Genomic DNA, 16,290 nt, shown 5'->3' with positions numbered 1-16,290 from the left:
AGTCTATTGCTCTTGCCCTTAGTTACAGTTTTTAAAATACTTTTGTTAAAAATATTTTAAGTTTATATAGTTTGCCTTTTTAGTTGTATTAAAATTTGACTTTAAAATTTTTTAATTTTGATGAAGTCTCGTCATTAAACATTTGTATTGTTTGTTGTCTAGGGTTCACAAGTACAGTTTTAAATGATTAGAATATAACTTCAATTACTATTCAAATATATATTTTCATACATGGTCAGAACATTACATTTTCATTCCCATATACTCTTTACAAAATTCATTGTTTTTATTTTTGTTTGATTTATTAATCTATTTCTTAGACTCATTAAAAATGTAAAACATGGGGCCTTGGGCAAGGTGGCGCTAGAGGTAAGGTGTCTGCCTTGCAAGCGCTAGCCAAGGAAGGACCGCGGTTCGATTCCCCGGCATCCCATATGGTCCCCCCCAGCCAGGGGCAATTTCTGAGCGCTTAGCCAGGAGTAACCCCTGAGCATCAAACTGGTGTGGCCCGAAAAACCAAAAAAAAATAATGTAAAACATGTTTTACTTGTATTTTCTTGATTTTATATAGTCACATTTCTGACTTATATCATATTTATTGTACCTAAAAACTTTAATGATTCTTAGGAGTAGGCATATTGAAGTAGTATATTTAAGGAGTATAATTAATTGATTTGTTGAGGACGATGTTGGATCACACTGGTTCTGTGCTCAGGATTGACTCCTAGTAGTGCTCATGATATCATATATTATGCTGAAACTATTGAAACTTCCTTCCTTCCTTCCTTTCTGAGCACTGCCCGGTGTGACCCACCCCCCCCAAAAAAAAAAGAAAAAAAAGAAAAGAAATGACATTCTCTGTCTATTTTAACCTTTTTAAGCCTGAAGTCTATATCATCTGATATTGGTATGACTACCCCAGCCTTTATATCATCTGATATTGGTATGACTACCCCAGCTTTTTTTGTTTGTTTGTTTTTGGTTTTTGGGCTACACCTGGTGACGCTCAGGGGTTACTCCTGGCTCTGCACTCAGAAATAGCTCCTGACTCGGGGGGACCATATGGGACCTCAGGGAATAGAACCAAGGTCCGTCCTGGGTCAGCCACATGCAAGGCAAACACCCTACTGCTGTGCCATTGCTCTGGCCTCTATCCCAGACTTTCTAAGGGAGTTGTGTACTTGAAGGATTGTCTTCCAACCTTTGACTTTAACTAATGTTTACTCTGACTATTCAGTGTATTTCTTGCAGGCTGAAAAAGGTCAGATTCAAAAAAGAAATTTTTGGGAGGGCCACACCTGGTGGTGCTCAGTGGTTATTTCTGGCTCTGTGCTTAGAAATAGTTCCTGGCAGATTCACGGGATCATATGGGATGTTGGGGATCAAATCTGGGTCCATTCTGGGTCATCTGTGTACAAGGCAAATGCCCTACCGCTGTGCTCCAAGGATTCAATTTTATGATCCATTTTGCCCCTCTGTTTCTCTTACCTGGTGCATTTAGTCTGTTGACATTGAGAGTGATGATTGTCATCATATTTTTTGCCATCTTTTTGTAGACATTTGGTGTGTTTTGTATTGTCTTAAAATAGACTCGTCAATACTTCTTTTAAGGTTTGCTTTGAGTCTGTAAAGTTTTTGAGCATTTGTTTATCTTGAATCATTGTATCCTTCCTTCAAATCTGAATGAAAATCTGGCTGGGTGAAGTATTCTTGATGAGGTTTTCATTTCATTGATTTTTTTTTTTCATGACATCTACCACTGTTTTTGGGCCTGGAGGGTTGCTTGTGATAATTCTGCTGTAAATCTTAAGTATGTTTCCTTCTATATAATTTCCCTTTTAGATCTTGCTTATTTGAATATTCTACCTATCACTGTGGTTTCCATCATTGTGACTAGATGTCCTTTAAGGTGCTTTTATTTGGATCTCTTTTAGCTTGTACTCTTCAGACATTCGGAATGTTGGTACAAGCATTCTTCAGTTCTGAGATTTTTTCAGCAATGATGTCTTTGACCATTGCTTTTTCATAGGAATTTTCTTTCTGTTCCTTTGGGGCCCCAATGATTCTTATGTTATTCCTGTTAAATGTATTTCAAAGGCGTCCTGTAGTCTGTTCACTTATTTTGAGGATATTTCCCACCTTCTGTTAAATTATTTTAAGATTCTTTTCCAATTTCTTCTGCTGATTGGAGGTATTATGCAGCTCATTTTCCAGCTCACCTATTTTGTCCTCAAATGCTGTTACTCTGCTGGTGAGGCTTTCCAGTGAGTTTTTCCTTTCACCTACCAAATTTTTCAACCCTGATAATTGTTTGAAGTTTTATCATTTCTACTTTCATACCCTCTTGAGTCCTATGGACTGTCTTTTAACATGGTTCATTAAGTTCTTTGAACAGCCTTAACATTTCACTCTAAATTCTTCATCAGAGAGATAGATGTGGTTAGTTGAATTTTCAAAATTTCATTTTCAGTCACTGGGAATGGTGGGGTTCTGCTTTGTTTTTCTTTTCTTTCTTTCTTTTTTTTTTGGTTTTGGTTTTTGGGTCACACCCAGCAGTGCTCAGGGGTTACTCCTGGCTCTATGCTCAGAAATTGCTCCTGGCAGGCCTGGGGGACCAGATGGGATGCCGGGATTTGAACCAACATCCTTCTGCATGCAAGGCAAACGCCCTACCTCCATGCTATCTCTCTGGCCCCCGCTTTGTTTTTTTTATTTCATTTTTAGTGTGGTGGTTCTTTATATAAAAGTGGTGTATTTGGCCTCCTTGATGAGAAGAAATGTGCAGCTGCAGAGTGAAGTAGAGTTGCCATGCTATTGCCTGGGCTCACTCACTTCAGATCAGTTCAAAATGGTTCTATTATAGTTCAAACTCTACCCACAGGCTGTAGCTGCTCTGGATACCTGTGCTTACTCAACTCAGTTCTGTTCAAAATGGCGGTGTTTTAGTCCAAATTATGCCCACAGGCTGCTTACTCTGGCCACCTGGGCTTACTCACCTCAGTTCAGTTTAAAATGGCCTCCATTGATTATTAAGAAATAATTTTTGTTGTCACTTATCACTCTTCTGAGCCTGAAGTCAGTGTTGACTAATATTAACAGACATCCCCAGTCTTTTTGAGGGAGTTGCTTGTTTGAAGGAGTGCCTTCCTTTTTTTCTGTTTTTTGCTTTTTGTTTTTTTTTGGGGGGTCACACCCAGTGGTGTTCAGGGGTTACTCCTGGCTCTGTGCTCAGAAGTCACTCCTGGAAGGTTTAGGTTACTCCTGGCTCTGTGCTCAGAAGTCACTCTTGGAAGTTTTGGGGTACCATATAGGAATACCGGGATTTGAACTGGGATCCATCCTGTGTTGGCCATGTACAAGGCAAAAGCCTTACACTGTAGTATTGCTATGGTTCCTGAAGGAGTATCTTCTAATCTTTGAATCTGTGTTTGCTCTATTTAAATGTGTTTTTTATAGGTAGCAGAATGTTGGATTACGTTTTCTAAACTATTTTTGTCACTCAGTGTATCTTCATTGGTACATACCTAGTGCATTGACATTGAGAGAGGTTATTTTGCTGGTATTTTGTGCCATCTTTTTGTAGTAGTTCTGTGTTTATGGGGTTTGTCTTTTATTAAAGTAACCCTTTCAGTTCTTGTTTTAGAGTTGGTTTTGTGTTTATAGAATTTCTGAGCTCTGGTTTATCCTTGAAGCTGTATATCATTACTTAAAGCATGAATGAGTATTTGGCTGGTAAATTATTTTTGGTGAGGTATTCATTGAGGTTTTCTTCACTATAACCCACCACAGCCTTGGGATTGGACAGCTGCCTTTGGTAAATATGTATGTATGAAAACATACAAGAATAAGTCTTGCCTGGGATGAAAGCACAGGTCAAAACCAGGGCACAAAGATTCTGTAGCACCAGCAATATAATATGGCACCATTATTTTTTGCAAAAGCATACTAAAAAGGGGGGGAGGATTTTATGTACAGAAACAAGCTCTTATCTACTAGAGATAAGAACTCTTCCATTTTAGAATACTAGGGCATCTCCCACCCTGAACATGTGTCATGTGGACCCAACTTAGACTCCATGTGACCTGGCAGTGACTGTCCAATCCTGAGACCTAGACCTCAGATATTGAACTGACACAGTTTTCTGCAACAACATCAGGAACCAAATTTCCCTTGGGAAATTTCTAATACCTCTCTAGAACCAACTTGCCCCAGTTTTGATATGACATTCTGACAAAGAGGAAACTGCAATAACTTGATCTAAGAGCAGAATGTCCTAATGGTAAGATGAAATCAGAAGAAACTTCGCCCTTTGACCTATGCAAAAACCAAGATTGCCAACTACTGAAGACTGATATTGACAGCCAAGACTGGGCAGTACTTACCCTGGGACCAATAAAAAAGACCCTAGCCTAGGTTTAGGCCTAGGATCTGTACAAAAACCAAGATCTCCAATCCCAGAGGTCTGACTGTGACAACTGTAATGGAATAAAACTTCTAGAATAATAATGTACAAGCTCTATTCCAGGCTTTGTCCTAGGATCTGTGCAAAAACTGAGACCACCAATTATAAAAGACTGATTACAATAACAGTGATGGAGCTGAACTTCTAGAACTATAAAGAAAGACTATTCCTAGGCTTTGTACTATGACCTGTGTAAATACAAGATCTTGAGTTAGAGAGGCTTGATTGTATCATCCACAACTGAGCAGAAAAATGCCTAGCACCATTAAAAGACCTTGGGGTGTGAGAAAAAGTGTGTATGGAGTCTATAGTGGTTCTCATGACAGTATGCTTCAAGGGCGGAGAAACCCAAAATCTCTTAGGCCAATGTAATTCCCTTTCTAACTTCCCCCAATACTTACTATGCCTTTGCAAAAAGAAGGAGGAACAGGAGGAAGAGGAGGAAGAGGTGGTTTTTTTGTTGGGGGGGGGGCGGGATCTGCTTTTTCATAGTTGCTGGCTTTTTCATAGTTGCTGGTTTTTTGTTTGTTCTTTTTTTTCTTTTTTTTTTGTATTTTTATTGTTATTGCTTTTTTTGTTACCTTTTTCTTCTTTTTTCCCTTTCCTATTCTAAATTGATATTTATAACACATAGAGGGACTCCTCGTAGTTTTTCTTCTTTTCCTTTTCTTTTTTCTTTTTCTATATCTCCAACAGAACCACATTACTTGAATCATCTTGTTCAGCCTCATAAAATGAGGGAGAAAAATGGATGGTACCAGGGCCAGACACTAGCATGAACATTTAGTGAAAATAAAAGAATGATCAGACCTGAACATCAAATCCAAAGTCAATGACAACAGAATCTATCTATACCCAATCTACAGGAAGCTGGACAAGTGGAGACCAGTTACACTAGTATTTTGTGGGGTAAAGAAGGGAGATATGGAATGCATGCTGGGAACAGGGTTGGAGGCAGGACAACACTGGTGGTGGTAACACCCGATTCATTGTCACTATGTACCTTAAATATTACTGTGAGAGATTTGTAATTCACTTTGGCCACAATAAAAATTAATAAAAAAAAAAAACAAAAATCTGTTGTAAATCTTAATCTGTTGCAAATCTGTTGTAAATCCTTTGCATGTGATTTTCTTTTTTATCACGATGCTATCAGTATTCTCTCTCCATCTGTGTTTTTTTTTTTGTTTGCTTGTTTTTTTGGATTTTTGGGTCACACCAGGCAGTGCTTAGGCCTATCTCTCTGGCCCTGTGTTTTTCTTCATTCTGATTAGGATGTGTCCTGGAATATTTCTATTTCTATTTGGATCTTGTTTTGTCGGTGTCTTATGCACATCTAGAAAGTGAGTGCATGCACTCTTCAGTTCTGAAAACTTCTCAGCAATGATATTTTTAACTCTTGCTTCTTCATATGGGTTGTCCTCCAGGTGCTCTGGGACATCAATGATTCTTATGTTGTTTCTCGTGAATTCATTCCAAAATTCTCTTGTCAGCTGTTCATTTATTTTAAGATTCTTTTCCATCTTCTATTATTAATAGGTGTTAGCTATATGGCTCATAGTCAAGCTCACCAATTCTGTTCTCAGCAACTCTGCTGGTGAGGCCTTCTAAGTAGGTTTTCATCTCACCTACCAAGTTTTTTAGTTGTCATTTCTGTTCGACATTTTCTCATTTCTGCTCACATACCATCTTAAGTCTTTTTTTTTTTAAATGGATTTTGGACCACACATGACAGTGATCAGGACTTGTGGTTTTGTTCTTGGGAATCACTCTTGGCAGACCTAAAGGGTTCATCCGTGATGCTGGGGATTGAATCGGTTTGGCCATGTTCAAGAGATATTCTTTATGTGCTGTACTTTCTCTCTGGCTCATCCGTTTGAATCTTATTGGCTGCCTGTTCCATGATTTCTTTGTGGTTCTTGAACTTCCTCAATGTTTCCTCTAAATTTTTTCAGTGAGGGTATAAAGTTGACTGATAATGGTTGGGTTTTTAGAGTTACCATCTTTGCTCATTAAGCCTTAGGATATATGTATCTGTTGCTTTTTCATTGTGACAGTTGTAGTCTAAAAATGTTTATTATGTGTTGTGGTGTGGCTCGTTGACTAGAAGAAATGCACTCTGCTTAGCTCTGCAGCCACACTTTTCTCAGGGTGCATTGATCTGGGTGTGAAAATGGTTTGAAATACAAAGAGGTAACTGCTACTCTGTTTTCTGCCTCAGTTTCTTCTGGTAACCATTTATGGCAGACAATAAATTTGCTCCTAGCTTTTCTATTATAGACTGAATATTCCTTAAGAAAGTAGCCTTTAGTAGATATCTTATCTGATTCAGCTCCTCGTTAGAGCATGGAAAATAAAACTCAGTCTATAAAAGCACTTGTAAATGTGCTTCCAGCTTTCTTCCCAAGTTTCTTCCCACCTTTACTGTATTCTAAGTTTGTTACCTGGAAAAGGGAAATTTCAAACAAGAGGAAGTTTGGTAAAGGCAGGAAAATATAATATATTTTGATTTTACATGACCTGAACTTATTCTTTATTAAAGATTTGGCTTAGATTTCACTTTTTGATACATATATACCCCAAATATTAATTCCATCCTTATTAATGTATAAGGAGTTACAAAGTTATTTTTATTTTCGGCTGATGAGTTTTACACGGAGGAACCAACATTTATTCATCTTAGCATTCCTAGTGATTCACATTGATCATTGCACATATTATAGGAGATGATGTATTTGTTTGAATTGATTGCTGGAGTATATAATTTACACTCTTGAAAACCTGGTCCTTTTCAAGACTCCTAGTTCTGTAGGTCCCCTGAGGCTGCCACTAGGAGGCTCCAAAGCCATCCACATGAGGATATTTGGTTTGCTTCCAAGTTAGGCAAGGAATTGATGATGCTTGACAATGCCTTGTCAAAAATTCATAGGTGATTTTTATTTTTAAAAGAACTCTGACTTGTTTTCTTGTTACTCTGAAATTTATTAGCCTTGGATTATACTGTTCTTTGGAGAACATATCTAAATGATGAGAATCCAGGATCTAAGCCTCTAGTCTTTGTTAATACCATGTGTCAAAGTCTATTCTCAAAGAAGTTACAGAATTATGGTTTTTCAGGCATAGAATGAAGGCAGGGAGTATTGACTAGTGCCTAAGTATTTTTTATTCTTCATAAAAAAGACATGAGTTAAATTTATTTGTTGATTTAAAATTTTTAATTATTATTTTTAGTTTTGACATTTTATTAAAGATTTGGTACTCATTCATAAACTAGTAAGAAATAACTTAAAATTTAAGTATATTTCTTATTTTCAGCTTGGCCTTTTAATAACTCCTTAGCGTCATTGATTTTTGGCTGCTACATAGGGAGATCTTCCTTTGGGTGATTTAAAAGCATAATCTGTTGGTGAACATCTCTTATTTTTTCTTTATTGACAGTAGAACTGATGCCTAGTGTAAATGCAACTTCCCATTTTGTCATTTAGGTTTCAAATACACCCCTGTAATAACCCCTACTAATAGCAGACTTTAGTCGACTTCGGAAAACTTGTTTTATTTGAGGTTCCATGTATTTCATAGCTTGCCAAACAGTGGCCTGAAAATCCTGCAGCAGCAATGGTCAGTCCAGATGCTACCACTGTGCTGGCCCTGGGTCCGGCTGGGTTCCCCTGCCTCCGCTCAGAGCATGGTTCATTCCAGCCATGGAAACCTTGGCCACCAACTCTGCACACCCCCAGCCAGTCTATGTTGGCTTTTATCCTTGCCTGACATTTGTTTAGTTCTCTTTTTTTTGGGTGGGGGGTGTCACACCCGGCAGCGCTCAAGGGTTACTCCTGGCTCTATGCTAAGAAATCGCTCCTGGCAGGATCAGGCAACCATATGGGCTGCGGGGATTAGAACCACCGTCCTTCTGCATGCAAGGCAACCACCCTACCTCCTAGCTATCTCTCCGGCCCCTAGAGTTTAAAGACTGAATGAATATACTGGATTCCAGTGAAATTATCACCGAAGAATATTGCTATTCAATGAGCAACAAATATGTTGTGTCATTGACTTTAATTGGTATTGAAGTCTGTTGCCTTGTTTCTGTACAGTCTAAACCAGTTTTAGAAGATTTGTCTCTTGAGAGGCATCTTGATACCTAGAAATTCTGTAGGCTGAGATCATGCCTGGAAGTGCATGGGTGATAATATTCAATGCTAGAGAGTAAACCAGAGTTGGTAGTATGCAAAGCAAACACCTTACCATTGTATAATACTCTAGCCCTAAAATGTGTTTAAATTATGGCCATAATTTGGAAATATTTCTACCAAGGATATACATACATACATACATACATATATATATGTGTATATATATATCAGTTTTTTGTTTAATGGCAAAACTTTAGCATCATCTCACTTATAATCAAGAATTAGCCTATAATACCCACAGGTCACATTGTACTGGAAGTTTCAGTTAACACAGTGATCACAATAATTATGAAATATCTGAAGATTAATTCCATTTGCTCCATAACAAGGTAATGTGCCTAAATTTCAAAGAGACTTGCAAAAGATATGATAGTTTTTTTGGCTCAGAGACAAAGGAATATAATTATTAATTTTAATAGCAGTGATCAGATTTTTTCAATTTTTAATAATTATTGAAACTTATTTAGGGACCTGAATTTGCTCTCCTGAGGAACATTACAAATTCCTTTATGAAGAATGTGTTATTCTTCAGATGATACATGTAATAATACATGTAATTAAGTCTAATTTATAATATTGGTAGTCTTCTAGATTATTTTAAAGTTAAAAAATTAGGAATTATTTTTATAATACTGTTAATGGTAGGATTTTATGCATAAAACATTCTAGTACCACACCCTCCATCAGGGTGTCTGTTTCCCTTCACAGTATATATCTGTATTTCCCCAAAACTTTATTACACATGTATGTATCTAATATAACATTGAAACTAATCACACAATTGCTATGATCTCATGCTATCTGTTTCTTATGTATTAATTACCCCAATAGCTCTGGCATTTAAAAATTGTTACAGGTACATCCCCTGTCCCATGCACATGATGCTCAAGCACCTATCATCTGCGTCAACCCTTTTGAGGTGTGCACTTTCCTATGTTCATGCTGGTTTGTATACAGGGGCTCTCTCCACCTTTGGAGAAGTCTGCACTCTTCCTGAGCAGATTATTATTATTATTATTAGTAGTAGTAGTAGTAGTAGTAGTAGTAGTAGTAGTATCTTTTTTGGATCCTTTTCCTACCCTTCCTCAGTATCCTCCAATAAAAACATTTTTACTTTAAAAAAGTAACATACATGAAACATATAGTTTATTAACTTTTAAGATGGTCTTTTCTCCTATGTTTTTAGTAATTTGTATCTTCTTTGTCAATCTAGCTCAAGGTTTGTTTTGTATTTATTGATTACTTTGTAAATAACTGACATTTTATGTCATTGATTTGTCTCTTGTGTCAATGTTTTCTTTTTTTATGGGTGGGGGCACATCCAGTGACCTGAACGTGAATCTTGCTGGGTATAGTATTTAGGCGAAGCATTTATTTCATTGAGTAATATACCATTACTGCCTTCTGGCCTTGAGTGTTTCTTGTGACAGGTCTGCTGTAAATATTAAAGATGCTCACTTGGAGATATAGATGCAGAAAAGTCTCACTTATCTATGGGTTTTCAGAAAAATAAAAGACTTTCTTGCAATAATTTTCAGAGACAAAAGAGAGGATGGCTGGAAGTTTCAGCTCACTACATGAAGCTCACTACAAAGAGTGATGAGTGAAGTTAGAGAAATAACTACATTGAGTACTATCATAACAATGTGAATGAATGAGGGAAGTAGAAATCCTGCCTAGAATACAGGCGGGGGTGGGTTGGGAGGAGGGAGGTTTGGGACATTGGTGATGGGAATATTGCACTGGTGAATGGGAGTGTTCTTTACATGACTGAAACCCAACTACAGTCATGTTTGTAATCAAGGTATTTAATTAAGCTATTAATAAAAAAGAAAGAGACAAATCTCATTAATCCCACAAATAATTTTATTATTAATTTTTACTAAAATTTATGTATTAATTTACTGTAAGGTTTTGATTTAAAACTTTTTATTAGTTTCTATTCTAAATAGCACATGTTTATCATTCTATTGACAATGAGGAAATTAGTAAAATAGAAATTAAACTACTTTTACTATTTAAAGAAGTATGCTCCCTTGAATGTAATTTCTCTTTTTGACCTTGCTGCTTTCAATATTTTATCCCTATCTGTGGGATTTGTCATTGTGGCTAGGATGTGTCTTGGGGTGCTTTTCCTTGGTTTTCTTTTTACTGGTACTCTTCAGGCATGCAGTATTTGGTCTTATGTAGTCTTCAGCTCTGGTAGTTTCTCTCTAATGATGTCCTTGACTGTTGATTTTTTTCTGGGAATTTTCTTTTTTGGGTCTCTGGGACTCCAATGATTCATAGTTATTTCTGTTGAACTTATCAGAGACTTCTATTTTCATCTGTTCACATTCTTTGAGTAATTTTTTCATTGTCTGATCATTTGCTTTAAGGCTTTTTTCCAATCTCTTCTGCTGTAGAGAGTTGTTATGCATCTAATCTTCCAGCTCACTGATGCTATCCTCAGCTGCTGTTACCCTGTTGAATAGGCTTTCCATCGAAGTCTTCAATTTGTCTGCTGAGTTTTTCAGACCTGTTATTTCAGTTTGGATTTTTCTGATTTCTATCCTTATATCCTCTTGATTATTATTAGTGTTCCTTTCAACTTGATCTATGCTTTCTTTGAGTTCTGTGAACATCCTCCATTTTTCTTCTCTAACCTCTATATCTGAGAGACTAATTAGGTGGTTGGCCGTTTTCGGGTCATCAGAGTTGCCATCTTCATTCTCTATGCCTGGTGTTGGCCTGCGTTGTTTCTGATTGTCATGCTTGTATTGTGGGTTTTTCTACATGTGTGGCCCAAATAAACCAAAAAATATGGAAGTGTTATTTTTTATATTTATGGATCATAGTTTTATTTTATAAAGAAGTTTGTTATCAGAAGTACTTTTTGTAGCAGTTTGAATATGCAGTGTACTGCTTTCTGACCTCCTTTGTTTTAGATTAAAAGTCAGGTGTTAGGGGCCAGAGAGATGTGCAGTGGGCAAGACATTTGCCTGTGTTTGATCCCTGGCAGTCCATATATATGGTCTCCTGAACCTGCCAGTAGTTATTTCTGAGTGCAGAGCCAGAAGTAATCATTGAGTACTGCCAAGTGTGATCCAACAACAACAATAACACTTAGTTGTTAATTATATTGCTATGCTCCCTATATTATTTTAAGATTTTCTTTTAGAATTGGGCTTTCAGCATTTTTATCACATATCCTAATGTATATTTCTTTGACACAGTGTATCACACTTCTTGAATTTGTGGATAAATACTTTCCATAATATTTGGAATACTTTTTTTGTTTTGTTTTTGGGCCAGACCCAGCAGTGCTTGGGGTTACTCTGGCTCTATGCTCAGAAATCACTCCTGGCCGGGTCAGGAGACCATATAGGATGCCAGGAATCAAATCTGGGTCAGCTGTGTGCAAGGCAAATGCCCTACATGATGTACTATTGCTCTGGCCCACATATTTGGAGTACTTTTAATCACTTTTTTTCAAATAATCTTGTCTTTCTTTCTTTCTTTCTTTCTTTCTTTCTTTCTTTCTTTCTTTCTTTCTTTCTTTCTTTCTTTCTTTCTTTCTTTCTTCTTTCTTTCTCTCTCTCTCTCTTTCTTTCTTTCTTTCTTTCTTTCTTTCTTTCTTTCTTTCTTTCTTTCTTTCTTTCTTTCTTTCTTTCTTTCTTTCTTTCTCTTTCTTCTCTCTTTCTTTCTTTCTTTCTTTCTTTCTTTCTTTCTTTCTTTCTTTCTTTCTTTCTTTCTTTCTTTCTTTCTTTCTTTCTTTCTTTCTTTCTTTCTTTCTCTCTCTCTTTCTTCTTTCTTTCTTTCTTTCTTTCTTTCTTTCTTTCTTTCTTTCTTTCTTTCTTTCTTTCTTTCTTTCTTTCTTTCTTTCTTTCTTTCTTTCTTTCTACCTTCCTTCCTTCCTTCCTTCCTCCCTCCTTCCTTCCTTCCTTTCTCCCTTCCTTCCTTCCTCCCTCCCTCCCTTCCTTCCTCCCTCCCTCCCTCCCTCCCTTCCTCCCTCCCTCCCTCCCTCCCTCCCTCCCTCCTTCCTTCCTTCCTTCCTTCCTCCCTCCCTCCCTCCTTCCTTCCTTCCTTTCTCCCTTCCTTCCTTCCTTCCTCCCTCCCTCCCTCCTTCCTTCCTTCCTTTCTCCCTTCCTCCCTCCCTCCCTCCCTCCCTCCCTTCCTTCCTTTCTCCCTTCCTTCCTCCCTCCCTTCCTTTCTCCCTTCCTCCCTCCCTCCCTCCCTCCCTCCCTCCCTCCCTTCCTTCCTTTCTCCCTTCCTTCCTCCCTCCCTCCCTCCCTCCCTCCCTCCCTCCCTCCCTTCCTTCCTTCCTTCCTTCCTTCCTTCCTTCCTTCCTTCCTTCCTTCCTTCCTTCCTTCCTTCCTTCCTTCCTTCTTTCCTTCCTTCCTTCCTTCCTTTCTCTTTACCTGACACTCTCATTAGCCATCTATTGTAATGGATTGCTTCTTTAAGATCTTGTTCTATAATTCTTGCACGTTTTTCTGTATTTTTATTTTTTCTTTCCCATTTTTCCATATTAGGTAATTTCTGTTGATCTCTGTTACAGCCTCTGATCTTTCAGTGCATTTTATTTATTCATTTAATATACAAAATGCTTAATGAATTTATGAGTGTCGTACTAATCTTGTCTGTATTGTTCCAGTTTTAGTATATGTGCTCTGAAGTGAGCACTTTCCAGTGCATTTTAAGCTTTGCTTATTTTTTAAAGTCTGAAATAATAATTTTTTCAAAGAAGATTTTTATTTCAAGCAATAGGTACTTAACTAAAAAAAATGAAAGCATCTTGAACAAATATATCAGAAAACAAATGTTTCTAGTGCCTGAACTCATTATCATAAAAACAGAAAATAAGCTATCAATAGATGACTGAATAAAAAACGTGAGCTAATCATAACAATGCTACTCAACAATAAAAAATAATGATGTTCTCATAGATTCAGTACCATGAAAGAATTTCTCAAAAATATGCATTGCCTCAAAAGTTGAGGGAAAAAAGAGTGAATGGTATTAGAAGCAAACAATCACATGAATATTGAGTGGAAATAAAAGTTGATCAGGGGCCAGAGTGGTGGCACAAGCTGTAAGGCGTTTACCTTGCACATTCTAGCCTAGGACGGACTGTGGTTCGATACCCCGGCGTCCCATATGGTCCCTCAAGCCAGGAACAATTTCTGAACACATAGCCAAGAGTAACCGAGAGCATCACCGGGTGTTTCAGCGTCACCGCTGAAAAACAAAAACAAAAAAAGTTGATCAGATCTAAACACCAAACTCAAAGTCAATGAAACAGAGTCAAGATAACCCAGTCTACAACAAACTATACACAAAGGGGACCTATTACACTAGCAGTCCACGGGGCAAGGAGTGTGTTATGTGGTGCATGCTGGGTAGAAGTAGGACAATGCATGCTGAGTGGAAGGAGGACAACACTGGTGGTGGGAATGGCCCTAATTCATTGTCACTATGTACCTTAAATATAACTGTAAAAGACTTGTAATTCACATTGGTCACAATAAAAATATTTAAAAAATATTCAAAGTGAGAGAAACAAATCTAATTACTTTATGCTCAGGGCTTACTCCTGGAAGTGTGCTCAGGGATCACACTTGGCATTACATCGACATCATATGAAAAACTGGGATTTGAACTGGGAACATTTGCATGCATGGAAGCTCTTTATTAATCTCTCAGCATGGAAGCTCTTTATTAATCTCTCACTAGGTCTTCTTGATTTACTTTTTACTGAAATATTAATTGATTACTTTTTTTTTTTTGGTTTTTGGGCCACACCCTGTGACGCTCAGGGGTTACTCCTGGCTATGCGCTCAGAAGTTGCTCCTGGCTTCTTGGGGGACCATATGGGACGCCGGGGGATCGAACCGCGGTCCGTCCTAGGCTAGCGCAGGCAAGGCAGGCACCTTACCTCCAGCGCCACCGCCCGGCCCCTAATTGATTACTTTTAATTGAGGTAATATTGATTTATAAGAATAAACATATACGTGCTTTAGGGATATATTATAAATGATATATATGTAACATATATGTTATAAGATACCCATTGTAAAGGTGTTAGTTAATATTGTTCCACCACAGTACACTGAAACCTTCCATCCAACTTTCCTCCCTTTTCCTTATATTATAGCTCTTTTGTTACAGATTAGTATTGATGGGGAAAGAGTGACTCGGTCATTTTTGGTGGTGCTTAGGTACTGTTCCTGGCTCTGTGTTTAGCAGTGACCCCTGGCAGTGCTTGGGAGACCATATGTTGTGCCAGGGATTTGAACTAGGGTCAGAAGATGCATTATCATCTCTTGTTTCATCTCTCTGGCCTATTCAGATTTTGTGGAATAGTAGGGTATATCTTTTGGTTACTGTTTAAATGTTTGGCATATTGGAATGATAATCAACTCTTTGTGCTTTGTGACCTATTTTCTCTTAGGTCATTGAGTGTTGCTTAAAGAGCCAAATATTTCATATTTGTATTATTAAAATGAATATTATTTGTCTCTTACAAAGCTCCCAATAGTATATTGACAGTATTTTTCCCTCAGAATTTCCTTTCAACCCTTTTTAACTCTGCTATGTAAAACTTGAAAGTTTCTAGATTTGTGGAATAAAGGAAAGTTTCTAGATTTATAATTCAGATTATTATTGATAGTTTTATTTATTTCTATGATAATCAGATGAATTACATTTTAATTTGTAAAAAATGAACAACTTTAAGGCATAAAAGCTCTCTTCAATATGGGACACATTGTAGATGAATGTTTCTGTTTGGAGAAGGCTGTTTTCTGGAGAATACATCTGCTTTGAGTGAAATTATACTGAAGTATTGAAAGCAGCTTCTTGCTAATGGAAAATAATTGAAAAAGTGGCAGCTATGCAGTGACTTGATTCCTACTCTCATATTCTTCAGTGACCCACAAAATACTTCTAGGTTGAAAGAGTGATCACTAATTCAAAATCGATCTAGAAAAACATGGAAAAAAAGCAGGAGGAAATCCCTAGTATCTTTCCCACAGAATAGCAGTCCTAATTGTGCTTAAAGAGCTTGAGTAGGTGTAAATTTGAAAACAGGTCAAGTGTCCTAAATATACATGCTGGTTCTAATTACCTGGTGGAATGGCAAGTGGTAGAGGAAATGACATCCTCATCTCTAGTATTCTGTGTTGCATAGTTTTCTTTATACAAAGAATAAATGATGAATGTTAAAAACAGACTACAGGAAGAAGTTCCTGGAGGTAAATTGAGAATAGTAATGGAGAAGCTATAAATTTAAATCAGGTCAGCTAAAAAGATAAGAAACAATCCTTCCATGATTTTATATGACCAGTGGAAACTTGCAGAATGTATAATAGAGTTAGTTCAGCTATACTTTGAATCTTTTTAGTCTGATTGTGTGTGTGTGTGTGTGTGTGTGTGTGTGTGCTTGCTTTTATTTCCAACCTAACCTCTTTTTTTTTCTTGTAGATATTGTTCGAAGTGATGTTGCATTGGATAAGCAGAAAGGCTGTAAGATTGCCCAACATCCTGATATCATGCTGGAGCTGCAAAGGGAGAAAGCTGCTCAGATGCACCTGGTTCTTCTAAAGGAGCAATTTTCTAATACTTACAGTAATCTCATATTAACAGGTAAGGCAA

At 37.3% G+C, this 16,290-nt stretch overlaps 1 protein-coding gene and 1 pseudogene across 3 annotated transcripts in view; one reads left to right on the top strand and one right to left on the bottom strand.

Annotated features, from left to right (window-relative positions):
- HPSE2 (heparanase 2 (inactive)) overlaps window positions 1-16,290 on the top strand; it is a 722,966-nt gene that overhangs the window by 47,739 nt on the left and 658,937 nt on the right. For 2 of the 3 annotated variants that reach the window (XM_049790876.1, XM_049790875.1), the window contains exon 3: window positions 16,120-16,281. The exons of the other annotated variant lie outside the window; for it this stretch is intronic. In XM_049790876.1, coding sequence (XP_049646833.1) covers window positions 16,120-16,281 — 162 coding nt within the window. The remainder of the gene's footprint in view (window positions 1-16,119; window positions 16,282-16,290) is intronic. 3 annotated transcript variants of the gene reach the window in all.
- On the bottom strand, window positions 7,755-13,075 carry LOC125994989 (mitochondrial import inner membrane translocase subunit TIM14-like; annotated as a pseudogene).

Source organism: Suncus etruscus, chromosome 17 (genome assembly GCF_024139225.1).
Source record: "Suncus etruscus isolate mSunEtr1 chromosome 17, mSunEtr1.pri.cur, whole genome shotgun sequence".
Taxonomy (NCBI): Eukaryota; Metazoa; Chordata; class Mammalia; order Eulipotyphla; family Soricidae; genus Suncus; species Suncus etruscus.
This window is presented reverse-complemented; position numbering and strand designations above follow the sequence as displayed.